The sequence below is a fragment of the Akebia trifoliata genome, chromosome 8 (genome assembly GCF_017979445.1).
Source record: "Akebia trifoliata isolate Shusen 1 chromosome 8, ASM1797944v1, whole genome shotgun sequence".
Taxonomy (NCBI): Eukaryota; Viridiplantae; Streptophyta; class Magnoliopsida; order Ranunculales; family Lardizabalaceae; genus Akebia; species Akebia trifoliata.
This window is the reverse complement of record NC_141382.1, coordinates 22,002,521-22,026,981: the sequence shown is the minus strand read 5'-3', so window position 1 is coordinate 22,026,981 and position 24,461 is coordinate 22,002,521. Positions and strand designations below refer to the sequence as shown.

Below are 24,461 nucleotides of genomic sequence, written 5' to 3'. Positions count from 1 at the left end.
TAAACATATTTTATCTTGATCTAATCTAAATATAAAACATCTAAATTAAGCATAATAGGTGTAAGGATTCATCTAAAGCTTTGATCTATCAGAGTTGGATAAAACTTTGAAAAGAACCCAATAATCATAGAAACATGGAAGGATAAGAACTAAAATACAAGATTAAAAGCTTTCTCCTAAACTTCCTCCTCTCACTAATGAAGGGAGTCTAGCCTATGGTCATTGCAAGGAGATAGAGAGAAGTCATAAAACCAATACTTGTATTCATTGATTAACCAATGAACACTATCTTCTTCTTGGGGAAATTACAGAAAATTGTAGAATGTAAACTATCTAAAAAATGAAAAATTACAAGAAAAAATGCTAAGGACAGTAGAGAAGAAAAGAGAGAAGGCACAAGGACCCTTTTTAATTGGGAAACATGTCTATTTATACACATTTGGTGCTCTAGAAGGACCCAAAAAGAGCCATCATCAATCTTGCACATAAAAGCATGCGAGGAGCACACTCGAAGAATTTTAGGGCGTTCCACATTTGGTTCTTGATTGCACCACATTGATGTTGAGACTTTTGGATCTCCAATTTTGCATGGTTGCTTGATTAGTCTTCTAGATTGTAATGTACACTTGATTAATTGATTTGGTTGTTCATCCTTATGATTTGATAGTTGACCTGTAAGATGAACACACGTAATCAGTCATCTGATAAATTCATTAGTTTCATGCAATTAAGTCTATTTAGCATGGTAGGACATGTAATAAGATAATTTGAGGCTTAGCATGATTATTTATCTAATCTAATGAAATAGAACAAAAATCAAGATAAATGCCTGGGAAAAGTACGGATAAATTAGTAATTTTTGACACTGATCATTACCTACTCGTTTTATACCTCAGTGTAAGATTTGTTATATCTGATCCAATCCAAATATGAATAAAATGTCAGTCTGGATAAATGTGTTAGAAGACTTTGCGAGAAGGTATTTCGAGTCTCTGCCAGATAATGAGAGAATGTGGTCGATTATGTCTATATGATATCAGTAGAAGCCTAGGAGGATGAGTTGGTTAATATAAATCTCAAGATATGGATTACTATAGAGTATTAGTAGTATAGTAGACATGTCGGTTTATATGGTTGGGATTACTTTTTGGGGATTTATTTTTGGAGTTTTGTAAATCTCGGATGTTTTCTTTTGAGTACTTAATGTATATATATTTTTGGAGTTTCATCATGTATGTATATATAAATCTTTTAAAGCTATACTCTAATGTTAGGGGAGGTGGATGATATGTTGAGGCAAAAGGAAGACAACGGAATCAGAAGAGAACTGGTCAGTCAACTAGCTTAATCAATCGTTAGAGACTTGAGGGTGTCATCGTTCGTAGAGGCCATTTAGAATTCTAAGCCACCCAAGAAGTTCCACATGTACAAATTTGATTCTTTCGATGGAATTAAGGATTTGGTGGAACACGTTATGCACTAATAAAAAAGCCTTATGGTCCTCCACCAAGGAAACGATGCACCAACGTGTACGATGTTCCCATCAACCTTATGGCCGAGATCCATCACATAGTTTCAGGGCTTGCCACTAGCCTCGATCAAGAACCTCTAATAACTGGAGTGTGGCTCATTATATTTACAATAGGCATAGGAAGATCAAGGTCAATGTGCTGTTTTACTTGAGGCAAGGGGATAGGGATAACATCTATGCATTTACATCTTGATTCTAAACCCAACTTATGCAAGTGGAAAACACTAATGATGATATGGTAATTCAAGCTTACGTTAATGCAATCGCCATAGGCATAAAGCTAGATAAGGAACTGATAACTGAATCACCAAAAAGGTTGGAGAACCTATATGTGATGATTCAAAAGTACATCATCTTGGAAGAAACTCTAAGAAGTAGAGCATAAGAAACAACACCAACAGTGAACACTGTGATGCTAGACAAAATATAAGCATGGGGTAGATGGAAAGATGAAAAAAAAAGGTCAAAAAAGAAAATGGTGAGACAAACTCAGGGTCGAAATTCATGGAAACTAAAAAGGGTCTTTACCCCTCTAACTTAGAGATCTTCTAAAATCCTTAAATACATCAATAATGACCTTAGCTTCATGCCACTCCCCTAAATTATCAAGAAGGATTGGGAAAATCGTATTGCGAATACCACAAGGTTGATGATCACCCAACTAATGATTGCTGGAGGTTAAAACATATCATCCAGGACATGGTCGATCAAGAGAAGGTTAGAAGGTTTGTATCAACCATAATAGAGGAGCCCATGAGATGAGAGCTACCCCCTTTACCTTTGACAAGTCTTCTAGCATAGGAGGAACGAGGTTGGAGTGTAGTTAATACAATAGTTGGAAAGTTTGGCTATGATAGGATGGTCAGAATTTTTCATCGATTCAAAGTTAGAAAGACATAGCATGAAAATGAGATCTACCAAGTCTCAATTGGGGCAATAGTAAATCGGGTACCTGAATTGATCTAGAGAAGTAAAGAGACTATATTTACGCAAAAAGACTTGATAGGGGTAACAAGACCACACAACAATGCTCTGGTCATGGAGATAGTGGATCTAAAGAGAATCCTCATTGATGTTGGGAGTATAATAGACATCTTATTCCTCTCGATAGTTGAACAAATATAACTCCTCGAATGATTGGGAAAGGCTAAGGTTAGTGTTTATGGATTTAACAGGAACCTGATAAACCAAACAGGAGAACTCATATTACTTGTTGTGGTGGGGCCCGAGGTGGTAATGACTAGGTTTGTATTCATAGAGGTGAGTTTGGTGTACAAATCTACACTAGGAAGGAGGTGGATACATTCCATACAAGTCGTGTGTTCAACGTACCACCAAATAATACCTTTCTTGACCAGCCAAAGACCCATGGAAATTAGAGGTGATTAGGTGGTGGCTCAGAACTACGTTGCTAACATGATAAAAAAAAATAACAAAAAGGTCGGATGGAGGAAACAAATGCTGACCCAACTGAAACACTATTTTTATAATTGTAAATAGTTGATTCATTGAGGGAACCAAGCTTCACTCAATGAGGTGAGTGGTTATTTTTATAATTATAAATGGTTGGTTTACTAAGGGCACTGAGCCTTGCTCAATGAGGCGAGTGAAGCATTATCTTTATAGGTGAGTAAAACATTATTTTTATAAGTGAAAATGTTCAATTCATTGAGGGAACAAAACTTCACTCAGTGAGGTAAGTAAATCATTATTTTTTATAAGAGTTAAAAGTCATAAGTACAAAATGCTTAATCAAAGTTAGAGGTCAGAAGTCAGATCAAATTAGAGAGTCAAGAAATATTCTTCATTTAAAAAAGGTGGGAAGGGAAAGGGAGATCATGTTTCATTAATGTAGACAAAAAAAATTAATTACAACAATCCTAGACCTCAACTGGGTCAATAGGCAAAATATTCTCCTAAGTAGGAGATACATCAATAAGATCAGTGGAAGGGGGTTAGAGTTAGCATCTACCAAAGTTGGAAGCATGGGGAAAGCAGTTGTTATCAGAGTGTCTTCCATGGATAAGACTGGATAGGAGCTATGGAGAGTATTTCTTGGAGTAAGTGACACGTGACAATCTCAAGGAATCGTAACCAACTTACTGAATTATGTGGTGAACCAATCGAGCTACATTACGACCGACCTTTAAAAATTATACTAGTAAGTAGGTTGTGGAAAGCTCCGTGAAACCTGGTATGTCGGGTATACCCGTTCCTATAGCTACGAGATTAGGTGTACTTGCTCCTGTAGCTGCAAGATTAGGTTCGACTACACTTGCAGCTGCAGGATTAGGTATAGCTACTCCTGCTCCTGCGGGATTAGGTATAGTTGTACCTGCAATAGAGGGATTAGGTGTAACTACTCTTGCAGACACCAAGGCAGATCTTGAAGTAGATGAAACCACCCCAACAAGAATCGCAGAGAAAACCTAAAGAGATCTGCAGATAGAGAGCTCTATAAATACAGGGAGGCAATACACCCAAAAAGTTATAAAAAATTCTTCTTGAGAACACTTTACTAACTCGGCACTAAAATTTTAACTTGGATGTTGGAGTGGTTTTGTTTCAGGCTATCCACCAAGCTTAGGAATTTCCAGGGAGGATCACAAAGTAGAGTGAATCCGTGCATCTACAATTTGGTGCCGTCTGTGGGATCCGTACAAGAGAAAAACAACTAGCATGGTAAGAACAAGAGGTGAAGGACGTGGAGAGCCATTAAACCCCTTACAGTGGACCCAACTCCATTATCGCCAGAGCCAATGCTTGCGATGTATCATTTGCTAACGGAGATGAGAGAAGAGATGCGTAGGGGACTAGAGAAGCAAAATGATGAGATCACAACAATAAAGAAAAAAAAAAGAACTCAAGCAAAGAGTGGGTGAGGGAGCTGAGACATGAGGAAATCTGGAAGGGGAATGTAGTCAGGGACACCTACCCTGCACGACGGAACTAACTGAGGAAAATCGCACCATGGACTCAATGGCAACAAAAACAAAGCAAGGAAGCTCTGATGCTTAGAACCCCATGACAATGGGAGAAGTTGAAGAAATGCTGAGAATGAGATATGAGGAACTTGTTCGAGGAAGGGATCCGTAACAAAGAGCTCGAAATGCAATCTGAGAACTCAGGGGACATCATTCTCACCAACAATAATGGGATCTGAGCCCCCGATGGCATTTCATTTGCCAAAATTTGAAGCAGACAACGGAACGAGGGACCCTATGGACCATATCTTCCATTACAGGTGTCAAATGGTTTTGTACCAGAACGATAATTCATTACTCTACAAACTCTTCCCATCAACTCTGAGGTAAAGAGTTAAGTCATGGTTCCAAGGGTTGCCCACTGGATCAATAAGAAGTTTTTCCAAGTTGGAGGAGGCGTTTGTCGGATAGTTTATCAACTTACATAAACAAAATGTCAGAATGAACATACTTTTTAACCTTAGACAAGAAGTCGATGAGAGTTTACATTCTTTTGTGACTCGATTCCAGACAAAGATACATCGAGAGACGAGGCGACCATTTGCACGGCTTATGTTGCGACAATCATCTTCGAAACTCGATTGAATGAGTCATTGATCAAGTCTGACCCTTCACGACTTGAAAACCTATAAGTGAAAGTTGAAAAATATATCTTAGTAGAGGAGTCACTAAAGAGTAGAGGGCAAATAACGCAGATAGTCGTTGTCAGTATGGTAGATCTTGAGGCCCCGAAAGTCTCAATCAAACCAAGTGATGGGGGTAGTAGGAAGAGATATAAGGACTAGAAGAAGTAGTTGAGGTGGAAGAGGGGGTGAGTGTACATCCCGCTCAACGAGGAGCTATCAGTAATATTGAGGCACATCCGTAGCGACCCTGGTTTCATAGAACCACCTCATGATTATTGAGGAAAACTGGGAAAACCATACTGTGAATACCATGGAGAAGAGGACCACCCGACTGAAGATTGTTATAGACTGTGGCATATTGTACAAGATATGATTGAGGATGGGAAACTCAGGAGATATGTGCTACCATAGCCAGATAAAGACGAAGAAAATCAGAAACCATGACCTCAACAACCCAAAAGCGATAGACAACAAGAACCTAAGGGGCGTAGGGTAGTACATACTACCTTGGGGATTTATGAATTAGAAAGGCAATCGAAGAAAGATACGCCACGAAATCAACGTCAACCAAGTATCCTCTGGGGGTGGCGAAGTATGGAAATAGTATTCACAGAAAATGACCTCCGATATGCCTCACCAAGACATGTTCATAATAGCATTACTAGTCAGAAGCGTAGACCTCAAGAGAATTTTGGTGGCTGTTAGCAACGCAGTGGACATCCTATTTTTGGAACCAACGAATAAGATGGGGATCTTAGAAAGCCTTAAACCAACTACTGTGTTCGGATTCAGCGGAACCCTGACTACCTCAATTTGGAGAAATACCCCTCCTAGTAGCAGCAGGGTCTAGGGTGGTTATGATAAGATTCATAGTGATCGATGTCGACTTGGTGTACAATGCCATTCTCAGAAAAAGAAGGATACATAAGATGAAAGTCTTCCCGCCCCACGTAAAGAGGGGATGATGGAGATTATAGGAAACTAAAACATGTCCTAGAGGTGTTTTTCAATGGCACTTAAGTCTGGGAAACATGATAGAATCGAGCCTAAAAAGAAAAGGAAAGAGCCACCTGTCGAAATCGAGCAGTTATAACAATTATAGAGAGAATCACAGATAGAACGGGTAGCAGTGGTTGAGGAAGTAAAGCCAATAAATCTCGCTACTAAAGGAGAACAACTAATTAGCATTGGGACAATACTACCAAAGGAAGAACGGGATATGCTAGTGCAGTTCCTGAAGGCCAATAAAGATGTTTTCGCATAGACTTTCGATGATATGCTGGGGATAAATCCCCTCATTGTGTGCCACCAATTAAATGTCGATGAGGCATTGCGACTAGTTCGGTAAAAACCGAGGAGATTGTATTCACGTCTAAGGTAGGGGGTAAACGAGGAAATCAACAAACTCTTGAGGACAGGGTTCATCAAAGAAGTCAAGTACCCCGAGTGGATGGAAAATATAATGGTAGTGCCAAAGAAGGATGGAAGGGTCAAGATCTGTATCGACTTCACCAAACTCAACAAAGCCTACCCAAAGGATAGCTTCCCTTTGTCGAGAATCGATAGATTGGTTGATTCCACCTTGGGGCACGAAACAATGTCATTCATAGATAGATACTCAGGATATAACCTGATCCCCCTAGTAGTAGAAGGCTAGGAGATGACATCTTTCACAATCGAGCAAGGGTTGTTCTATTATAAAACCATGCCTTTCGGATTAAAAAATGTAGGGGCAACCTATTAGAGACTAGTGACCAAAATGTTCGAGGACATGATTGGGAGAATAGTTGAAGTGTACATTGATGATCTGCTAGTAAAAAATAAAAAAACAGAAGACCACCTAAGAGATCTTGAGGAGACATTCGAGTGCATAAGGGGATATTGAATGAGGTCAAACCCGAAGAAATATGCGTTTGGGGTGTCTTCCGGAAAGTTCCTTGGGCATTTCATTACAAAGAGAGGGATTGAGACATTGAAGCAAACCTAGGTCAGATACGGTCTTTGATTGAGATGCCGAGTCTGAAAAATATGATGCAGGCGCAGAATTTAGCTAAAAGGATAATGGTCTTAAACAAGCTCATCTCTCGAGTCATGGATAGGTGTCGTCCATTGTTTAACTTGTTAGAAAAAGGAAAAGGGTTCATGTGGAGCAAAAAATGCAAGACAACCTTTCACAACCAAAAAAAAATACTAGGGACAACCACCCATACTCACCACTCTAGAGGAAGGGGAGGAGTTGAGAATCTATCAAGCAGCTACAACACAATTCATAAGCTCGGTGTTATTCAAGGTGGACCTCAGGCAAGAATATCATATCTATTACATCAACAAACCGCTAAGCCCATCAGAGGTCAAATACACAAAATCGAGAAAGTCTACATATCCCCCAAAAAATCTGACCGTACTTTTTGTCTCATCGAGTCCGAGTAGTAACCGACCACCCTTTGAAAGACATGATGTACAGGTCGGATAAGTCCAGAAAAATGGCAAGATGGGCAATAACTCTTGGAGAACACGACCTATAGTTCGAAGGTTGAAAAACATTGAAAAGGCAAGTGTTGATGGATTTCCTAGTAGATTTTCCAATTGAAAATCCCAACTAGGAAGAGGAAGGGGATGAAGTAATAGAAAAAGTTGACGTATGGAGTCAGTCAGGATAAAGGATGTTTGTCGACAGATCATCAAATTATACTAGGTTAGGCGTCGACATAGTATTGTTGACCCCAAACAATGTTAGACTCGAGAAAGTATTGAAGCTCAGGTACGAGGCTTCAAACAACGAAGTAGAATACAAAGCCATCATAAACGAGCACAAAATGGTAAGGGACCTCTAGATCAGTAGACTTCTGGTGCTTACAGACTCGCAGTTAGTTGCAAATCAATGCAGTGGAGAGTACGAAGCCAAGGATGAGTGAATGGCGAAATATTTGGCAATGGTAAAAGGAGAAATCAACGGGTTCACCAAGGTAAATATAAATAGAATTTCATGGGATGAAAATAGGCACATTGACTTATTAGCGTTTATTGCTTCAATACTCAGAGATTCAGAATCTCGAGCGATACTCGTGGAATACCAGAAAATAGCAAGCATCAACTATAAGTCAAATAAATGTATGCAGATCGACCTGACACTAGGGTGGATGCACGACTACATAGAATACGTTCAGTCAAGAACCTTTCTTCAAGATAAGAAGAAGGCTAGGAACCTCCTCTATAAAGTCAGAAGGTATACGCTAATCAATGAAGAACTGTACAAGATGTCATTCAGGGGATCCCTCTTAAAATGTCTAAATGCAAAAGACTTTGAGCTAGCAATGGCAAAAATACATAAAAGAATATGCGATAATCATTCGGGAGGACAGTCACTAGCGAATAAGGTAGTAACTCAAGGATATTTCTAGCCTAAGATGCAAGAAGATTATAAAAGATACATCAGAATGTGCGATACATGCCAAAGATATGCTCATCTGAACCTCCGACCTTCTAACAAGCTTCACCCAATGACAGCTCCCTAGTCTTTTGCAATCTAGGGAATGGACATTCTTGGACCCCTACCCCGGGGAAAAAGGGGTAAGAAATTCATACTAGCGGCAACGAATTACTCCACCAAGTGGGTAGAGGCCGTTCCTCTTATTCGGATAAGGGAAGAAGAAGTTATTAAGTTTACATGGGAACATGTCATAACGTACTTTGGAATCTCCTATACGGTAATCTCAGACAACGGCAAACAATTTAAGGGAAGCCAAGTGCAGTCATATTACAAAGAGCACAAGATCCACTTGCTCAAATCATCGTCGAGATACCTGCAAAGAAATGGACAGATAGAAGTTTCGAACAATACCATTTTGGATAACTTGAAGAAAAGGTTGGCCGAGCATAAAGGAAAATGGGTGAAAGAATTGCATAGTGTATTGTGGGTATATCGAACAATACCCAGACGGGCCATAGGGCTGACGTCATTTACGTTAACATATGGAATGAAGATTGTCATCCCTACAGAGGTACAACTCCCTATAACAAGAATGCAAGTTTCTGAGGCAAACATGAACGAGGAAATGATAACACGAAATCTAGATTGGTTAGATGAAACTCGAGAGTGAGTGATGGAGAGGGTTACATGGTATCAGCAGCAATTGAAAAGTTCTTATGACAAGAAAGTACGAGGAATGCTTCGTTAGTCCGTGTTCCATTAACGGACCATAATCATAAAATAAAAAATAAAATAAAACAAAAATAAAAAAAAGTCAGAAAGTCAAAAAAATCACAAAAATAAAAGTATCATGTTTGTAAAAGCAAAATTCAAATTTGTCTAAGACTCGTTGGAAAACTACCATTTCAAAGTTTTTCATTAATCTATCCCAAATCTGAGACCTCACACGAGCTCCGCACCACGAGGTTGAGGAAATTAAAAGGAATACCCTATCAGACCCCGTGCTTGGGTAGCCACTCCTTGTCAGGAAATATACAAATTCAAATTTGTCTAAGAATCGTTGGAAAACTACCATTTCAAAGTTTTTCATTAATCTATCCCAAATCTGAGACCTCACACGAGCTCCGCACCACGAGGTTGAGGAAATCAAAAAGCTCACCCTGTCAGACCCTGTGCTTGGGTAGCCACTCCTTGTCCTGAAATACACAAATCAAATCGATGTTTTCAAAACATGTTTGAGCAAAATCCTCGGACCCGTACAAATCACAGTTTCATCTATTCTTTGCACGTAATTCCTGCAAAGAGGGACAACTGTAGACACTCAAATTTGACTGGGCCCTTGATGCAAATGCCCAAAAAAATTGGAATGGATCCTAAAGGCCCAAACCTTCAAAATCCAATATACTTCGTCATTTTCTTTCAACAAATGGCCCAAGGCCCTACTCACGTGGCCCATGGACCAAAAACTCCTCACTACTCCTCTCATCTTTCAACCCATTCTAACCCTAATCCAAATCCATTACTATTCAACTCAACCCCAAATCTATAGCAAAGTCCAACCTACCACCTAATCCCATTCAAGTCAACCCCCTAGCCATTACTATACCCAAGCCTAACCTACCACCTAAGCCTAATCATTCATCAAACACTGTACCTATCTAATCCATTACCTAAGCCCAACTTTCAACCCAACCCAATGATCATAACCAATCACAATGATTATTAAGGTGGGACACATGTCACCATCTCAACTCATCTTCCTCATCCAACTACCTACCATCGTCACTTTTCTCTAAAAAAAATATATCTACCCACATCTCCAACCCATACCTCTCACTAACCTACCTTCATCATTCCCTACAAACCTTTCTTTACAATCCAAACCCATACCCCTCCTTTCAAATCAAGCACTCATTCTCTCCAATCAACCCATTTGAACCTCTAATCTTCACACATCTTGACACATGTCATCATCTCTCTCTTACCCTCTCAAAACCTAATCAACCACCCTCTTATACCCCATATTCTCTCAAACTAAATACTACTCCCCTTTACCTCACCAGACACTTAACCAATCCCTCACCCTCTTATAACCCCATTCTCTCAACCAAACACCACTCATTCCCCTTTACTTAACACTTAACCCAAATGGGTTGAAAGATCAAATACATTTGGTCATAAATAACCCATTTAGCCCCTTTACACAAATACCCTTCCATCACCCTCAATTTACACACCCCCTTTCACAGACCCCTAGTCATTCTACTTCCTTTCATCAATTTATCTCATTTTACCCCTAAAATAACCTTCAAAACTCTATAAAATCTCTCAATCTTCAATAAAATTCTCACCTAATGAAAAATTAAAAAAATACTCTCATTCTAAACCCTTTACTCCCAACTCTCTACTTTCAACTCACTACTCACTCTTAACTCTCCACACTCTCTCAAATAAGCCAAGATCAAGTCAAGGACTCATCTTTTGAAGGTCAACCTAAGAGCAAGGTAGGAATGGACTAAAAAGAAAAAGAGAAACACTCTTCTTCTCCCCCCTTCTCTCCCCTTCCAACTTCTCCTCTTCTACTTCTCTCATTTCTCTATACCTATGCACACACTACAAATGGCTTGAACCATCATAGGGTCCCTTTTTCAATAAGGATGCCATCAATGGTTTGAACCAACATCGAAAGTATCTCATACTTGAGAGCACATGTCGAATCTTTCCGATTCTTTTCATTTTATTTTATTTTCAAAAAATGATCGAATCCGAGGTTACCACCAACGGTGTCGGGAGTAGGATGCCTAACACCTTGAGAGCACATGTCGAATCTTTCCGATTCTTTTCATTTTATTTTATTTTCAAAAAATGATCGAATCCGAGGTTAGCACCAACGGTGTCGGGAGTAGGATGCCTAATACCTTCCCTACTCCCTAACATGAACCCTTTTACCTAAATCCAAAGTTGGACCAATGAGCCACATCCGTATGAGAATCACTAAATGTCAAAACAAATGATTTTTCAAAAAAGTACATCATGGGTAACCATTCACACCCTTTTACAAAAAGAATGGTGACGACTCCAAAATGTCTCAAAGTAGGAGAGATATTTAGGAAACGAAGAATCTTGTGTCCATACCCTCAATACCCAATGCTTCATCTAATGGGAGAGTCAACTCTTACTTGTGGAAATCCAAGAATACCCTTCCCAAAAACGATGGTCAAACCAAAAAGGTTATTTGGTCTTTTTGATAAAAATCAAATAAAATTTAGGGAACTTCCAATCATACCTTCAAAACGTGAGAATCTTCAAGTACATACATAGAGTTCTCCAATTAGTCAATTTCAAAAATATACATCCACCCTTATTTTATGAGTTATTTACAAATGAACCAAAGTCTATTTTTCACCTACCACTTCACCTTTACACATGCAACTCCCTTACTCACCCTCCCAAAAGTACTTTTGTTCTCCAAGTAGTCCATTTAAAAAATATACATTCACCTTTACTTTATGAGTTATTTACAAATGAACCAAGGTTTACTTTTCACCTACCACTCCACCTTAACACATGTCACTCCCTAACTCACTCTCCAAAAAATACTTTGTCTTCTCACATCTATTTACCAAAAAAATAAAGATCAAAGAATGCTTATAGGATTTATTTACAAAAGTCACATTTACCCTCATACAAATGAAAAATCCAAAAAGAAATAACTTAAACCTCATGTCTATTCTCTTTATTTTTAGGGTGGGACCACTTTATCCCCAAAAGTTCTTCAAAAACTCTATAAATACCTAATTTTCTATGAACAAGGCATGCTCTTAAGCCCCCATCTCTCAACCTAAAACTCTACCAAAATCCTTACTCATTCTCTAATCTCGTTACCTTCAACTCAACAACTCTCATTTTCTATCTTCAACTAAATCATTTAACCGTCAAGTTCATCTTCCAAGATTCCAGATCATTCAAGAATATCACAGGGGCAAGGTAGGTGTTGTAGTTTATTTTTTAAAACTCTTTTTAACTTGCATCTTCTTCTTTCATCCCTCTCTTTTTCTTTTTTGTAGCCTTTAGGAGGTAACGGAGAACCCTCCTTCATCCCAAGTAAATTGAACCTCAACTTTAAACATGGAATGCTTGATACAATTTGATCGAACGGATGAAGGTTGAAGTCCTTCTTAACCTATTTTCTCTTATGCATCATATGTACACTATACACACACCACACATGTTTGACCACGATGAAGAAAAGTGTAACTCACTCAATAAGGTTTAAACAATAACCTTCTAACCAAACATGCATGCATTAAGGTTATAGCTTTAAGGGAGTTCCATCCATGGAATTGCTTTAAAATTCTAAACCAACATTTTAACTCATGTAAAATGTGATGATTCTATGATACTCTTCTATAGGATATTTCTCATGTCAATATTAACATTAAATCCTCTTTCAAAGAGGTATAATATACTCACCATATGCACACACCTACTTCATACATCTCATGCATTTTTATTGTTATGATATTCTTTTTAAAAATAGTCAAATTTAAAAGGTGGTTACCTTAAGTAGAGAGAATGGGTGTTAAATACCTTCTCCATTCTTTAACCGAATCTCCTTACCTAGATACACTCATTTCCAACAAAGAATGGTGGCAACTCTAAAAAACGTAGCATTAGGTTTAAATAATGAATATCTCATGTCTACAGTTATGAGAAGAAAAATTAATGATTTTACTTTTTTTTTCTCTTGATGAGTAAGCTATACTTAAACGTACAACCTAAAAGTCAAAGCCTGTTCGTTTGGGCTTTTGTGTGTGGCTTTTTATTGTTTTCATGGCTTTTTTGAAAAGCAAAAGCCCTTTTATCACCATTCGATTTGGTTTTGTATGCTTATGTCGCCATTCGATTTGGTTTTGTATGCATATGTAGTTTTTTTTATGCAAAATGTACATCAAAATAAAGTCACCTTAGATAAGCTTCGCATTGAAGCACTTGCACTTCTCAAATCACTGAAAAATGGCTCAGCTGAAATGTCTAACGTACCCTTGATGAAATCACACATTTCCATCGATTTTTTCCTTGGTTAAGAACAAAACCCTTTTCTATTTTGTCTCTTCACAAAAGCCATTAGGCCTTGCTTGAAGATATCGCAAAGCACCTTCATAGACTTTCAATCAAGTACATTGCGCAATAATTGAAGATTTTCGATTTTCTTCTTCTTCACAAGCAGGTTAGGTTTTATTTGGGTTAGCTTCTTTGGTTTTCCTTGATTTGATGATCTAATGGGGGCGATCTCAACATAAGTCGTTATTCGTTGTAGGTTTTAATGTAGATCACAGATCCAAAGGTTATGGAAAGATTTTTGAGTATTGTGGGTGTTAAATCCAGTAGACCCAATCAATTTTGTAGATTTGTCGAACTGCATAGTGAAAGAGCATGACCTTTATTATCCTGAAGGAATCATTTTTTGTCATCATTTTTCATTTCAGAAACTTCTCTTTCGATAATGAGATAGTGACAAGCTTTCATTAGCTCATTTTAAGAACACCATTAACCATATAACAAAACTTCATACCCCCTCTTAATAGATACAAAGACATAGTTAGTAGCTAAAAATCAATCAAGTAAAATTTAATGCTTGTTTTAATTTTATTTACAGTGTTACTAGTAGCATTTCTACTTAATCTACGATTAAACATACTAAAATATGTTGTATGACCTATATGTTTTCTACAATGCTAATGTAGATGACTATATATTGTTTAGATGTTAATTTATAAGTTAGTTGATTAATTTTCAAATGTTTAATTAGTTATTATTTAAGTATTTAATATTATTTGTGCTAATGTAAAAAATATATCATTTGATAGTTTTCGTACATGTAAGGGCAAATTGGTAAATTTGTCAAAAGCCAACAACTAGAAACTATCAAACAAACATCAATTCCAGACTTCTCTAAGAAGCCCAATACTTTTCAACTTTAGTAATAAACAATTTTTCTCTGGAAACAGCTTCTACTTCTCCTAAGCACAAAAACCTGCAATTGAAACTACAAGCTGTAAAAAGAACATACCCTTAGTTTTCCAAGTATTTTTTTTTTTAGTGTGGATTTTGTTAACGTCATGTGCCCTAAGGGCACACATTAAAGTGAAATACTACAATTTAGGAATTGGATTTTGAACCGAAAATGCATTTAAAAAAAGTAATTTTTTTTACCAAAATACCCTTAGATTCCAATTTCCAAAGTGTATTTATTGCACTTTAACATGACATTTAGGTAATTTTCCATAATAACTTAGGTCAAGGGATATCATCATCAGTTTCAGGGCATCTCAAATATTCAATAAAAGGTGGAGGGATCAAACTTTGAAGTGGGACTAAGCAGATCTATCAACCAACAACAGGTACAGAGGTTATTTTTAATTTTTACTTGCTAGTACGTACACTCTATACGTTATACTTCAACCAAAACTGTGAGCTATTTGAATTAAGAGAGAACCACCCTCCTACCTTTTGTTTTCTATATAAATCTCACCCCATTCTATTGCTGACAGTTTGATAAAGGGACCTGAGTTGAGTGTTCCATTTATCTATGGCAGCAAATTTCTTCATCCCCTTGGACCTGAATTGCAAAATTTCCAAAATAAATATAATAATTTAATAAAATTCATATAAAGAGAGGTTGTTTTAACAAGTTGAAAATAGGTGACCTGTCCCCACGCTCCAACAACCGGTTCACTTGATCAATGTGCCCATGTATACGGTTATCTAAAATTAGTGAGACAAGCAGCTGCTGAACATCGTTCTCTGGCACATTGAGCTCCTGTAAATCATCAAATGGGCTCACTAACTAACTTCAAGACATGTAGCTCACAAATGCGTTTAGCAAATATGGGGAAAAAATAAAAATAAAAAAATCTGTGGAACTGAATACAACTAGCCAAGCTAAGCTAATCTAAAACGTCTAGGATTTTTATGAATCTAAAAAGTGGTCATAAAAGTAAATGCATTCCCACCAAAAAAAAAAAAAAAAACCATTTGGAGAATTTATGACGATCACCTTTGATATGAAAGGGATCCTTATTCTTGTATAAGGTTTGATGAGCTTGAGCAGTACTTGGGTTCTGATATTCTTCAACAAGTCCTCAATATAATTACGGATGAACTGATCATCCATAATAGTCCTTCTGTTACTCTGAACAATAACAGGTTTGTGAGAGCAGCCTACATGAGAAAAGGGACAGAAAAACACACAAAAGAAAATAATAATAATAATAACAAAGAGAGCAATCACGTCAAAGATAGGATGAAAATCCCTAACCTTGAGAATTTTCTCAAACTCCAATATCTCATTCCGTTGATACGCTGCTATCAGATTTGTCATGGCCAAGATCTCAGGATCATTTTTGTATCTGCCAACCAAAAAAAAACCCTTGTATACCTATGAAACAAACCAATATTCAAATAAATTAATATCTAAAATGAAATGGTGAAATTCAAAGAACTCACGGTTTTGCCTCCTGCCCATCAAATGGATTCACTTCAGATTCCATTAGCATGTTTGCCAGAACCAAATATCTGCACATGAAGCATCATAAAGATAGAGAGAACATGAGATCTACCAGTGAAAGAGAAGAGAACAGATGGTAGAAAGAAACACGAGCACAGTGAAACCTTTACCACTCTTCTAGGGAACAAAAAAGTTGGTGTGGTTACCATCTCACACAGTTCCTAATATTTGAACAGAAAAATGAAAAGAGAAATATTTTTGGAGTATAATCTCTTATGTACAAAGGGGGGGAAGCAAAATGAGAGTACAAGAGTAGATGTTGGATGTTGGATGTGATAAAAATAACAAAAAAACAGAAACGTAAGGTAATGTGCTTTCAACCATACTTGAGGCATTGAATACGCCGCTGGTTCCCAGCTTCATCATAGTTTTTAAAAGCTTCAAAGAAATCCGTAGCTGCCTCCGCCCATTGACGCTCTGCCATATGCATTTTCCCACCACACTCATGAATTATCCCCATGATCCGCGGATGGGGAATAGCAGATTTAATTGAAAGTGCTTTCTGATATAATTGCTGCAATTAATTCATACTTGAGAAATGGTTTATACACCATACATAGGAAAAATGGGAAGCAATTAGGTGAGAGAAATAAAAAGCAATTCAATAAATATATTTCATGTGCAAATAGGGAAAAACTTTCAATCAAGCCTAGAAAGACGGGTATGATTCACCCAAGAAGGATAGATTATTGGAAAGATAAGTGACAACTTCTCCAATATTCTGTGAACTGATTAGATAGAGCAATGTCACAACGATTAGCTCCACCACCCTTTGATGAGCATTTAAAAAAAAATCTTATAAAATAAAAAATTTTGATCAGTTGAAGAAGTAATTAGAAATTAACTTAAAGCCAGATGAGGCTTATGTTTTATTTCTTGAAGTTGTTCAGCATTTGCTCCTGCTTCCCACATTTGATGGTGTCTTTGTTTGGGTCTTGGTTATTTTTGGGGGCTAATTTCTCTTTATCTAAGAAGATCTAGTGGTTTATTATTCTTTTCACCAATTTGGGGGATGTAGAAGTAAAGGAATTGGTGGATTTTTTAGGGCAATGGTTTATCGATTCAAGATGTTATTGTCGCTATTATGGGTTTTTTTTTTTTTGGATAAAGTGTTTAAAGAGTTTATGGGGGTACTTTTTATGATTTTTTGGGGAAATGGGATTGGGGTGTGTACAATTACTTCGGTGTAATGCTGGGCTCTTGGTCTTTGTATTTCCTGTCAAAAAATGATGAGGATTGCCAGCACTGAAAAAAAAGGAGCATAGAATCGGGATGACACAAAGCAACATTAAACAGGGAGAAAAAGTGGGACCACAGTACGTAGGAAAAACTACAATACAAAAGCAAGTGATCAACAGACTCCCCATTTGCTACACATATAGCAAAAGTCCACAAGAATGAGCCCCTTGATTTAGAATGATTGATGGTAAAAAAATTGTTCAGGGCTGTTGCCCGCATAAAGAAAGGGATTTTCGAGGGTACTAGGGATACTAATGTAACTAGGAAAGATGAATCCAAAATAGTACTTAGAAGAAAGTACAAAGACCTTACTAAGAACATACGTCCTTATTGCCTTTCCATATTCTGTGATCATCCAGCAAATAGAAAGAGGAAGAGGGTAAGGAGGTCAATCTAAGACGTTGCCTCGCTAATCTCCTAGTCATTAAATCTTCTTCTAAATCCAAATCTCCAAGATACCTCTCAATCACTAGGAATCAAAATGGAAGAGATAGGTCTCTTTTTCCTTAACGATAGCGAGAATAACATAGGAAACATGCTCTAAAGAAGGGAATTGCTACACAAACGATTCACACAAAACCGAACATAGTCTCTACCCACGTTGAAATGGATATGCTTCCGAAATTGGGACTCATTTTTTAGATCTCTTTCCAAAGATTGCAGCCAAACGACAATCTGCTCGTTTGGTTCACTCCCAACCCATAGGCTCCTTCCCATATTTCTCTGTGATTAAATTCATCCACAACCCATCTTTCTCAACTCAATAGCGCCACAAACATTTTCCTAACAAAGCATGGTTAATCAATTTGAGTCTTGTGATCCTTAACCCCCCATTTTTCCTACTACGACAAACAATCCTCTAGCTTACTAAATGGAGTTTACGATTCCCCACTTTGTCATTCCACAAGAAACCATTGATCATACCCTCTATTTGCACCTCTACCTTCTTCGAGATTGTAAAAAAGTGATAGAATGACTTTTGGGCACCGTAAATGAGTCAACCCTCACTAATCCCAAATTTGAACAATTGGAAATTGACAACTGCACTATTTTTAGGTAGCTATTTAATTCCATGGAATAACGCATCTATACTATGTTCATGTACCATGAGACTATCTTATCTTTGTAGTCAGTGCTCACTCAGACATATGCGCATGCTAGGAATGACTCGAGGATTTATGAGCTTTATCGGGACATTGCCCAAGCTACCTAAGGGATTCAAAGTGTAGCTGATTACTTTGAGCTTTTTTAGTTCCACGAGGAGTTCTCTCATTACGAGTCTATGGCTAAGTTGTCTGCAAAGCAACTAGGTATGTGGTTAAGAAACTTGCTCGACATTAGACATACCAGTTTCTCATGAGTTTACGTCTTGAGTTTGATGCACTTCGGACCCAAATTCTTAACACCACTCCTTTACCACTCTTATTTGAGATATTTGCAACAATTGATAGTGATGAGCGTCGTCGTCGTATAGTTTCTTCTCAGAATCGGGCAAGGGTATATATTCTACTCCAACTACAGATCAGATGGTTCTAGCAACCAATTCGTGTTATTCTGACTCTTGTGCCTCGGGCTCTGAGAGTCGTAATCGTGGAAGTCGTAGTCGTGGTAAAGGGAATAGTCTTACTTGCAGCCATTGTGGGAAGATTCACCATGAAAAGACCTGTTGTTTTCAGCTCTATCCCCACCTATTATACTTTTCTACTACTTCCTCTTTGAGGAGTTCTATTTCTCATGTTACTATTGTGGAGTCCTCATCAATTCCTACCATTGAATCTCTGGCCTTGCTTGGCACTATTGATTTGCAACAGCTTCAAACCTAAATTGCTACTATTGTACATGATCAGATTCATGCTCACACTCACTCATCATCAACTATGGCATTAATTACCACACTTCTAGATACATCTTCTACATTCTATGTCACTTAGTCTGGTTTTGCTCCCCTGACATAGGTAATTGATTCTGGTGCCTCTAATCACATAACCGGTACGTCTAGCCAAACTTCTACTTTTCCTACTACTTATAGGGAGGTTCGTCTTGCTGATGGATCTCTCACACCTATCCACAACAAGGGTACGATCTCCTTATCGTCTAATTTTTTTTGTGGACTCTATGCTTCATATTCCTTACTTGTTTCTTAACCTGTTGTTTGTGAGTAGTATTACTTAATCCCTGAATTGCTCAGTAATATTTTTTTCCTAATTGTATTTTCAGGACCTGACTTTGAAGAAGATTTTTAGCAAGGGGTATGAAAGGGATGGGTTGTACCTATTTGGATCTTAACCTACTGCTGTTTCGATTTCTGTGCTTCCTTTCTCTGGGAGCCATACTTTTTTCTTCTCAAACTTTAGATTTATGGCATGCTCACTTAGGCCATACTAATTTTTAACACTTACATTATTTATTTCCTACTTTAAAAACTTCTTGGTGTGGACACAAGTTTCAATGCTCAGTGAGTAAGCTCTCTAAACACACACGTACTTCTTATATTACTCGCAAGCATCGGTTTAAAGCAATATTTGATTTAGTTCAATGGATGTGTAGGGGCCTTCCCCTGTTGCTATTTTGAATAGTCTTGTTCTGAGGTGCTTCCTATTTGTTAATTTTCTTAACATGATTCAGACTTGATATAACATCACTGTTAAGTCTCTTAGGTCTGATAATAGGGGAATATATATTTTTAATGGGATTCGATCCCATCTTCATGAGCATGGTATGCTTCACCAATTGATTTGTCCCTACACTCCTAAATAGAACAGGATAGTAGAACGCAAGAATCGTCACTTCATGAACATTGTCTACTGTCTTTTTCGAGGGATGCATGTTCCCAAGTTGTACTGGAATATGACAATCCCCACTACGGCTTTTTCTTCTTAACCCTGTTCCGAATCGCACCTTATGGGGACAGGTGCCTCTTCATCCTCATCGCTCGAAATTAGATGACAAAGACATTCGATGTGTTTTCTTGGGTTACTCGTCAATGTCAAAAGGGTATCGTTGTTATGATCCCTTCTCATCGTGTAATTCATTATTTGGATGTCACCTTTTTGAAAAAGTTTCCTACTTTTGTCCTATATCTTCTTTGCAGGACTCTTTTCCTTTGTAGGGTTCCTCTCCTATAGTGCTACCATATTTGATTTTCTTTCCATTTTCATCTTCATTGATGCTTAAGGTTTACTCTTGTCACCCTCGCCCTTTTTCGATCTTCTCCTTGGACTCAGGTATACTTATTCTACTCTTACTTTTTTTTTTTCTATTTCTACCTCACTTGCCTATTGCGCTTCGCAAAGGTAAGCGGGGATGTGTTACTAATCATCCTATTGCCTAGTTTGTTTTTTATCAGAGACTCTCATTCTTATCAAGCTTACCTTACCGCTACTAATTCTATTCGAGTTCCTCAGTCTGTATCAGAGCCATTGCTAAATCCTCAGTGGACTAGAGCCATAATGTAATATCCCGAATTCTAATTAGTATCTCGAGAAAATAAAATAGTGAAATTTGGAGAAATTTTAATAGAGGGACTTAAGGTAAAATACTCAGATTTTGTTCTATCCATCTTTAACGAAATCTGATTTTGCCATTAGATTCAAAATGATCAAAAAACATACTTTAGTCTGTAAACACAACTTAATCAGAAGTCGATCGAAAAGTCACTAAATCCTCGAGTTCCGCATTAGATATTTACCAAGTAGGTAAACGACACTTTAGAGAAATAATTTGAGGAATCCGATCATACCATTATATTCGTATCGAAAAATAAACCCAAAATAGAGTACAAGATATCAAAATCTACATTCGGAAAAAACAATTCCCGAAATGACGCTTACGTCTCACTTAAGTTACAAATATCTGAATTCTATTAGAAAAATCTGATTTCTTCTTTTTCTCCTCTCCAAACAAAACTCATCCCTTTTCCCTCAAAATTGTAACTCAGATCTACACCGAACTACAACGATTCAAACTTTGTCGCAAGAAGGAAAGTCGTGCATGTCGTCAAGGACTATGCATGGACGCAAAGAAATTCAATTTTCGTCAGAGGAAAAATTTGGAGATTGGCCGGAGGCGATCTTAAACTCCGTTCAACCGTCGAATATAGCTCGAAGTAGGTTGCCTTCCCTTCTACCTTCTAGTCATACAGTAATTTCATAGAAAATCCATACGAACTTTGATAGATCGACTATTTCATCACATTTATACATATTTGAAAGTATTAGATCATGTTTGCATGGTTATTTTTTATTTATTTTAGTTCATTTGATTTATTTGATGTATTTTATGCATTTTATGAGTAGTATAAGGTTTGTATCGATTTTTGTCAAGTTTCGACACAAAAATTAGCAATTCGAAAAAAAAAAATAAATAAATCCAAATGTTGAGTTTAGTTCCAATTTTTATTAGTGTTGCTTCCATATAGTATGTATAGCCATTTTCTACTTTTATTTCATTAAAAACATTGAAGTAATTTCCAATTACTTTAAGTTCTTTAATGAAGTTAAGGTTTTACCCCCCATTTCGAAACGTTGGGAATGGTTTTAAGATCCAAATCTCATCGTATCGAAATGTGATTTTTTGTTTCAAAAAAACATAAAATTCAACGTTTTCTCCTAATTTTCAAAACACGATATCTTAAGCGTTCCTTTGAATTAAGTAAGAAATTTTTTTTATAGTGTTTCTCATGTTGTCGGGGCAATTTCGACAACTTCGCAAAATCATTTTTTTAACACTTAGCCAAATTTTCACAGATCTCCAGTTTTTTATGCCTTATGATTTTATCGTGTTTTCCGAGTCCTTCAATTCAATCAAATTCATCAAATGGAATTGGTTGATGCCTTATGAGTTTCGAATTACTTTAAAGGCAAAATTACTTTGATAAATATATAGGAAATTAGATGATAGATTGATAGATGGATAGAAAGAACATATGTTCTCGACTGATTGATGGGACAATGCCTCCAGTTCTACGTAGTGGCCATGCCACGTAAAACGTGATTGATGGATAAAGGGATGGGATGGTTAATGGATGAAAATAACAAATGATTGTCACTGGAGGGCACTGCCAAACCTTGTTTGTATTTTCAATTAAAAAAAATTATAGACTATATAAAAAAATAAACTATTTTGTTTACCTGAAAAGGTTCGTAAAAAACCCATAAAAAGTGATACGTTGCTATACATTCGGAAGCGGCAAATCAATCTAGGATAGTGTTAGATATCATATGCTCTTCGGTAGTATGGGATACCTTAGAGCATATTATAGCTTATGAGATCTGGGAATTTCTCTTATTTATTTCCTGGAGAATGTTGTATGTAAAGGCGGTCTCTGTATAGTGTAGAGGTAGGCGGGGTTCACATGCATTGCCTCTTGATAGGTGAAAGCGCCCTCGATCCACAGGGTGCGCGGATCCGCTTTTGACCCTTGAGGTTTAGGAGTTGCCACCTAGTTACTACGGTCTAAGAACCGAATACTGACTTTAAACGGATAAGAAAACTAATCTACTAAAGAAAAACTGAATCCAGGGATCACATTACGGGGTTGGAAGGTGTTAGGCACCAACCCCGCCCGGCCAATGCCGGTTTCTACTTATCCCAAATAAGATTACATTGCTAACAAAAACCTAGATAAAAAAAATAAATGAAATTTTACCTTCGATGCGCAAAGATTCTATTCCCTCAAATCTATTAAAACTGCTTCTTGTCCTGTACTCTTTGCTTCGTCCTGTCTCCGGATCTGATTTCTGATCTCGAGGCAAGGTATCTCTTTCTTGGATCTGGATTCTTCGAATTTGTTATGGATTTTGAGGTGTTTTTGAAGGACTTTTAGGTGTTTTTCAAACTAAAATCGAAGTATGGGTGTTAGGTAAGGAGTTGGGGCTTCAAAACTAGGGTTTATGGGAAGCTAGGGAAGCTTTTTGACCTACTTCTCTCAGGGTTTTTGATTTCATACGAAAATAGGGTGTGAGGACCCTATTTATAGATTTTTTTAAGGGTTGATTTAGATAGAATTAGTGTTTAATTAGAATTCTTTTAGTTAGAGTTGTATTTTAGTTAGAATTGTTTTTGGTAGAGTTGTATTTTAATTAGAATTGTTTTAGGTAGAGTTATATTTTAGTTAGAATTCTATTAAATAGAGTTATTATTTAATTAGAACTCTATTAGGATTTTGACTTTTGGTATTATTTGATTGACTTTAAGATTTTGACTTTAGTCTTAATTGATTGACTTTAAGATTTTGACTTTAGTCTTAATTGATTGACTTTAATATCTTGACTTTAGTCTTACTTAAATGACTTTAATTTTGACTTTAGTCTTGCTTGATTGACTTTAATTTTTTAAAGAACCCCCCCTTATTATATCTTTAATTCTTTAGACCCCCAAATGGAGCGGTCCTTGAAGAAATATCTTGGCAACCCTCAATAATTTTGCCTGAGAGCCTAATTGATCGATTTTTTTGGTTCAAATTTTTAAATTAATTTCATTAATGTTTCACTTTAATTATTTAATGTTTTATTTATTAATTTTGAAATTTTTAATTATAAAAATTGTGAAATTACCGTTTTGCCCCCGGAGAGGACTTTTTTGCGTTTTAAGTCGTTTTTCAATGTTCCAAGATGTTTTGGAATCAATTTTTCATAAGGAATTCAATGGGAATGTTGATTTTTGTCATTTATGAAATTTTTTGTATGAAATGATTGTGAACTTTATGAGGGGTATTTTCGTAATTTTGTCGAATTCTGTTAAAATTGACGAAATGATTTATTTAATTTCGATTTGTTATTTTATGTGTTTGAATGAGTTTTCCTAATCGTAACGTAGGCTCTAGGGATATTTTAAGATTAGGGGTATTTTGGTAATTTGGTCATTTTTAGTGATTTTTACCGTGAAGCTTCTTTTTGGTCTATAAGATGATTTATAAGCTTTTGGGGTTATATTTTCCTATCGTACCACGGTTTCTACAATTTTGTCAGTTCGAGATACCTAATCCGAATTTCTGAAACATATCTGGTAACAAAATAAAGCATTGGAATAAACATCCATCATTGGGAATCGTTGCGATCGGGTTGACGAGTTGATTAATCAG

General features: G+C 36.9%; 1 protein-coding gene across 11 annotated transcripts in view; it reads right to left on the bottom strand.

Moving 5' to 3' along the window:
• Positions 1-239: 239 nt before the first annotated feature.
• Positions 240-24,461, bottom strand: part of LOC147396384 (COP9 signalosome complex subunit 2-like) — a 101,189-nt gene continuing 76,967 nt past the window's right edge. For 8 of the 11 annotated variants that reach the window (XM_086450353.1, XM_086450350.1, XM_086450355.1 and 5 more), the window contains 6 exons: positions 16,468-16,655; positions 16,081-16,149; positions 15,893-15,983; positions 15,632-15,766; positions 15,282-15,394; positions 14,888-15,193 (listed from right to left, as the gene is read on the bottom strand). In XM_086450353.1, the coding sequence (XP_086306479.1) occupies positions 15,103-15,193; positions 15,282-15,394; positions 15,632-15,766; positions 15,893-15,983; positions 16,081-16,149; positions 16,468-16,655 (687 nt within the window). In that variant the 3' untranslated portion in view covers positions 14,888-15,102. Of the gene's footprint in view, positions 673-14,396; positions 14,609-14,887; positions 15,194-15,281; positions 15,395-15,631; positions 15,796-15,892; positions 15,984-16,080; positions 16,150-16,467; positions 16,656-24,461 lie in introns of those variants that run through there. The other 3 variants (XM_086450351.1, XM_086450352.1, XR_015180504.1) reach the window with 3 other exon arrangements.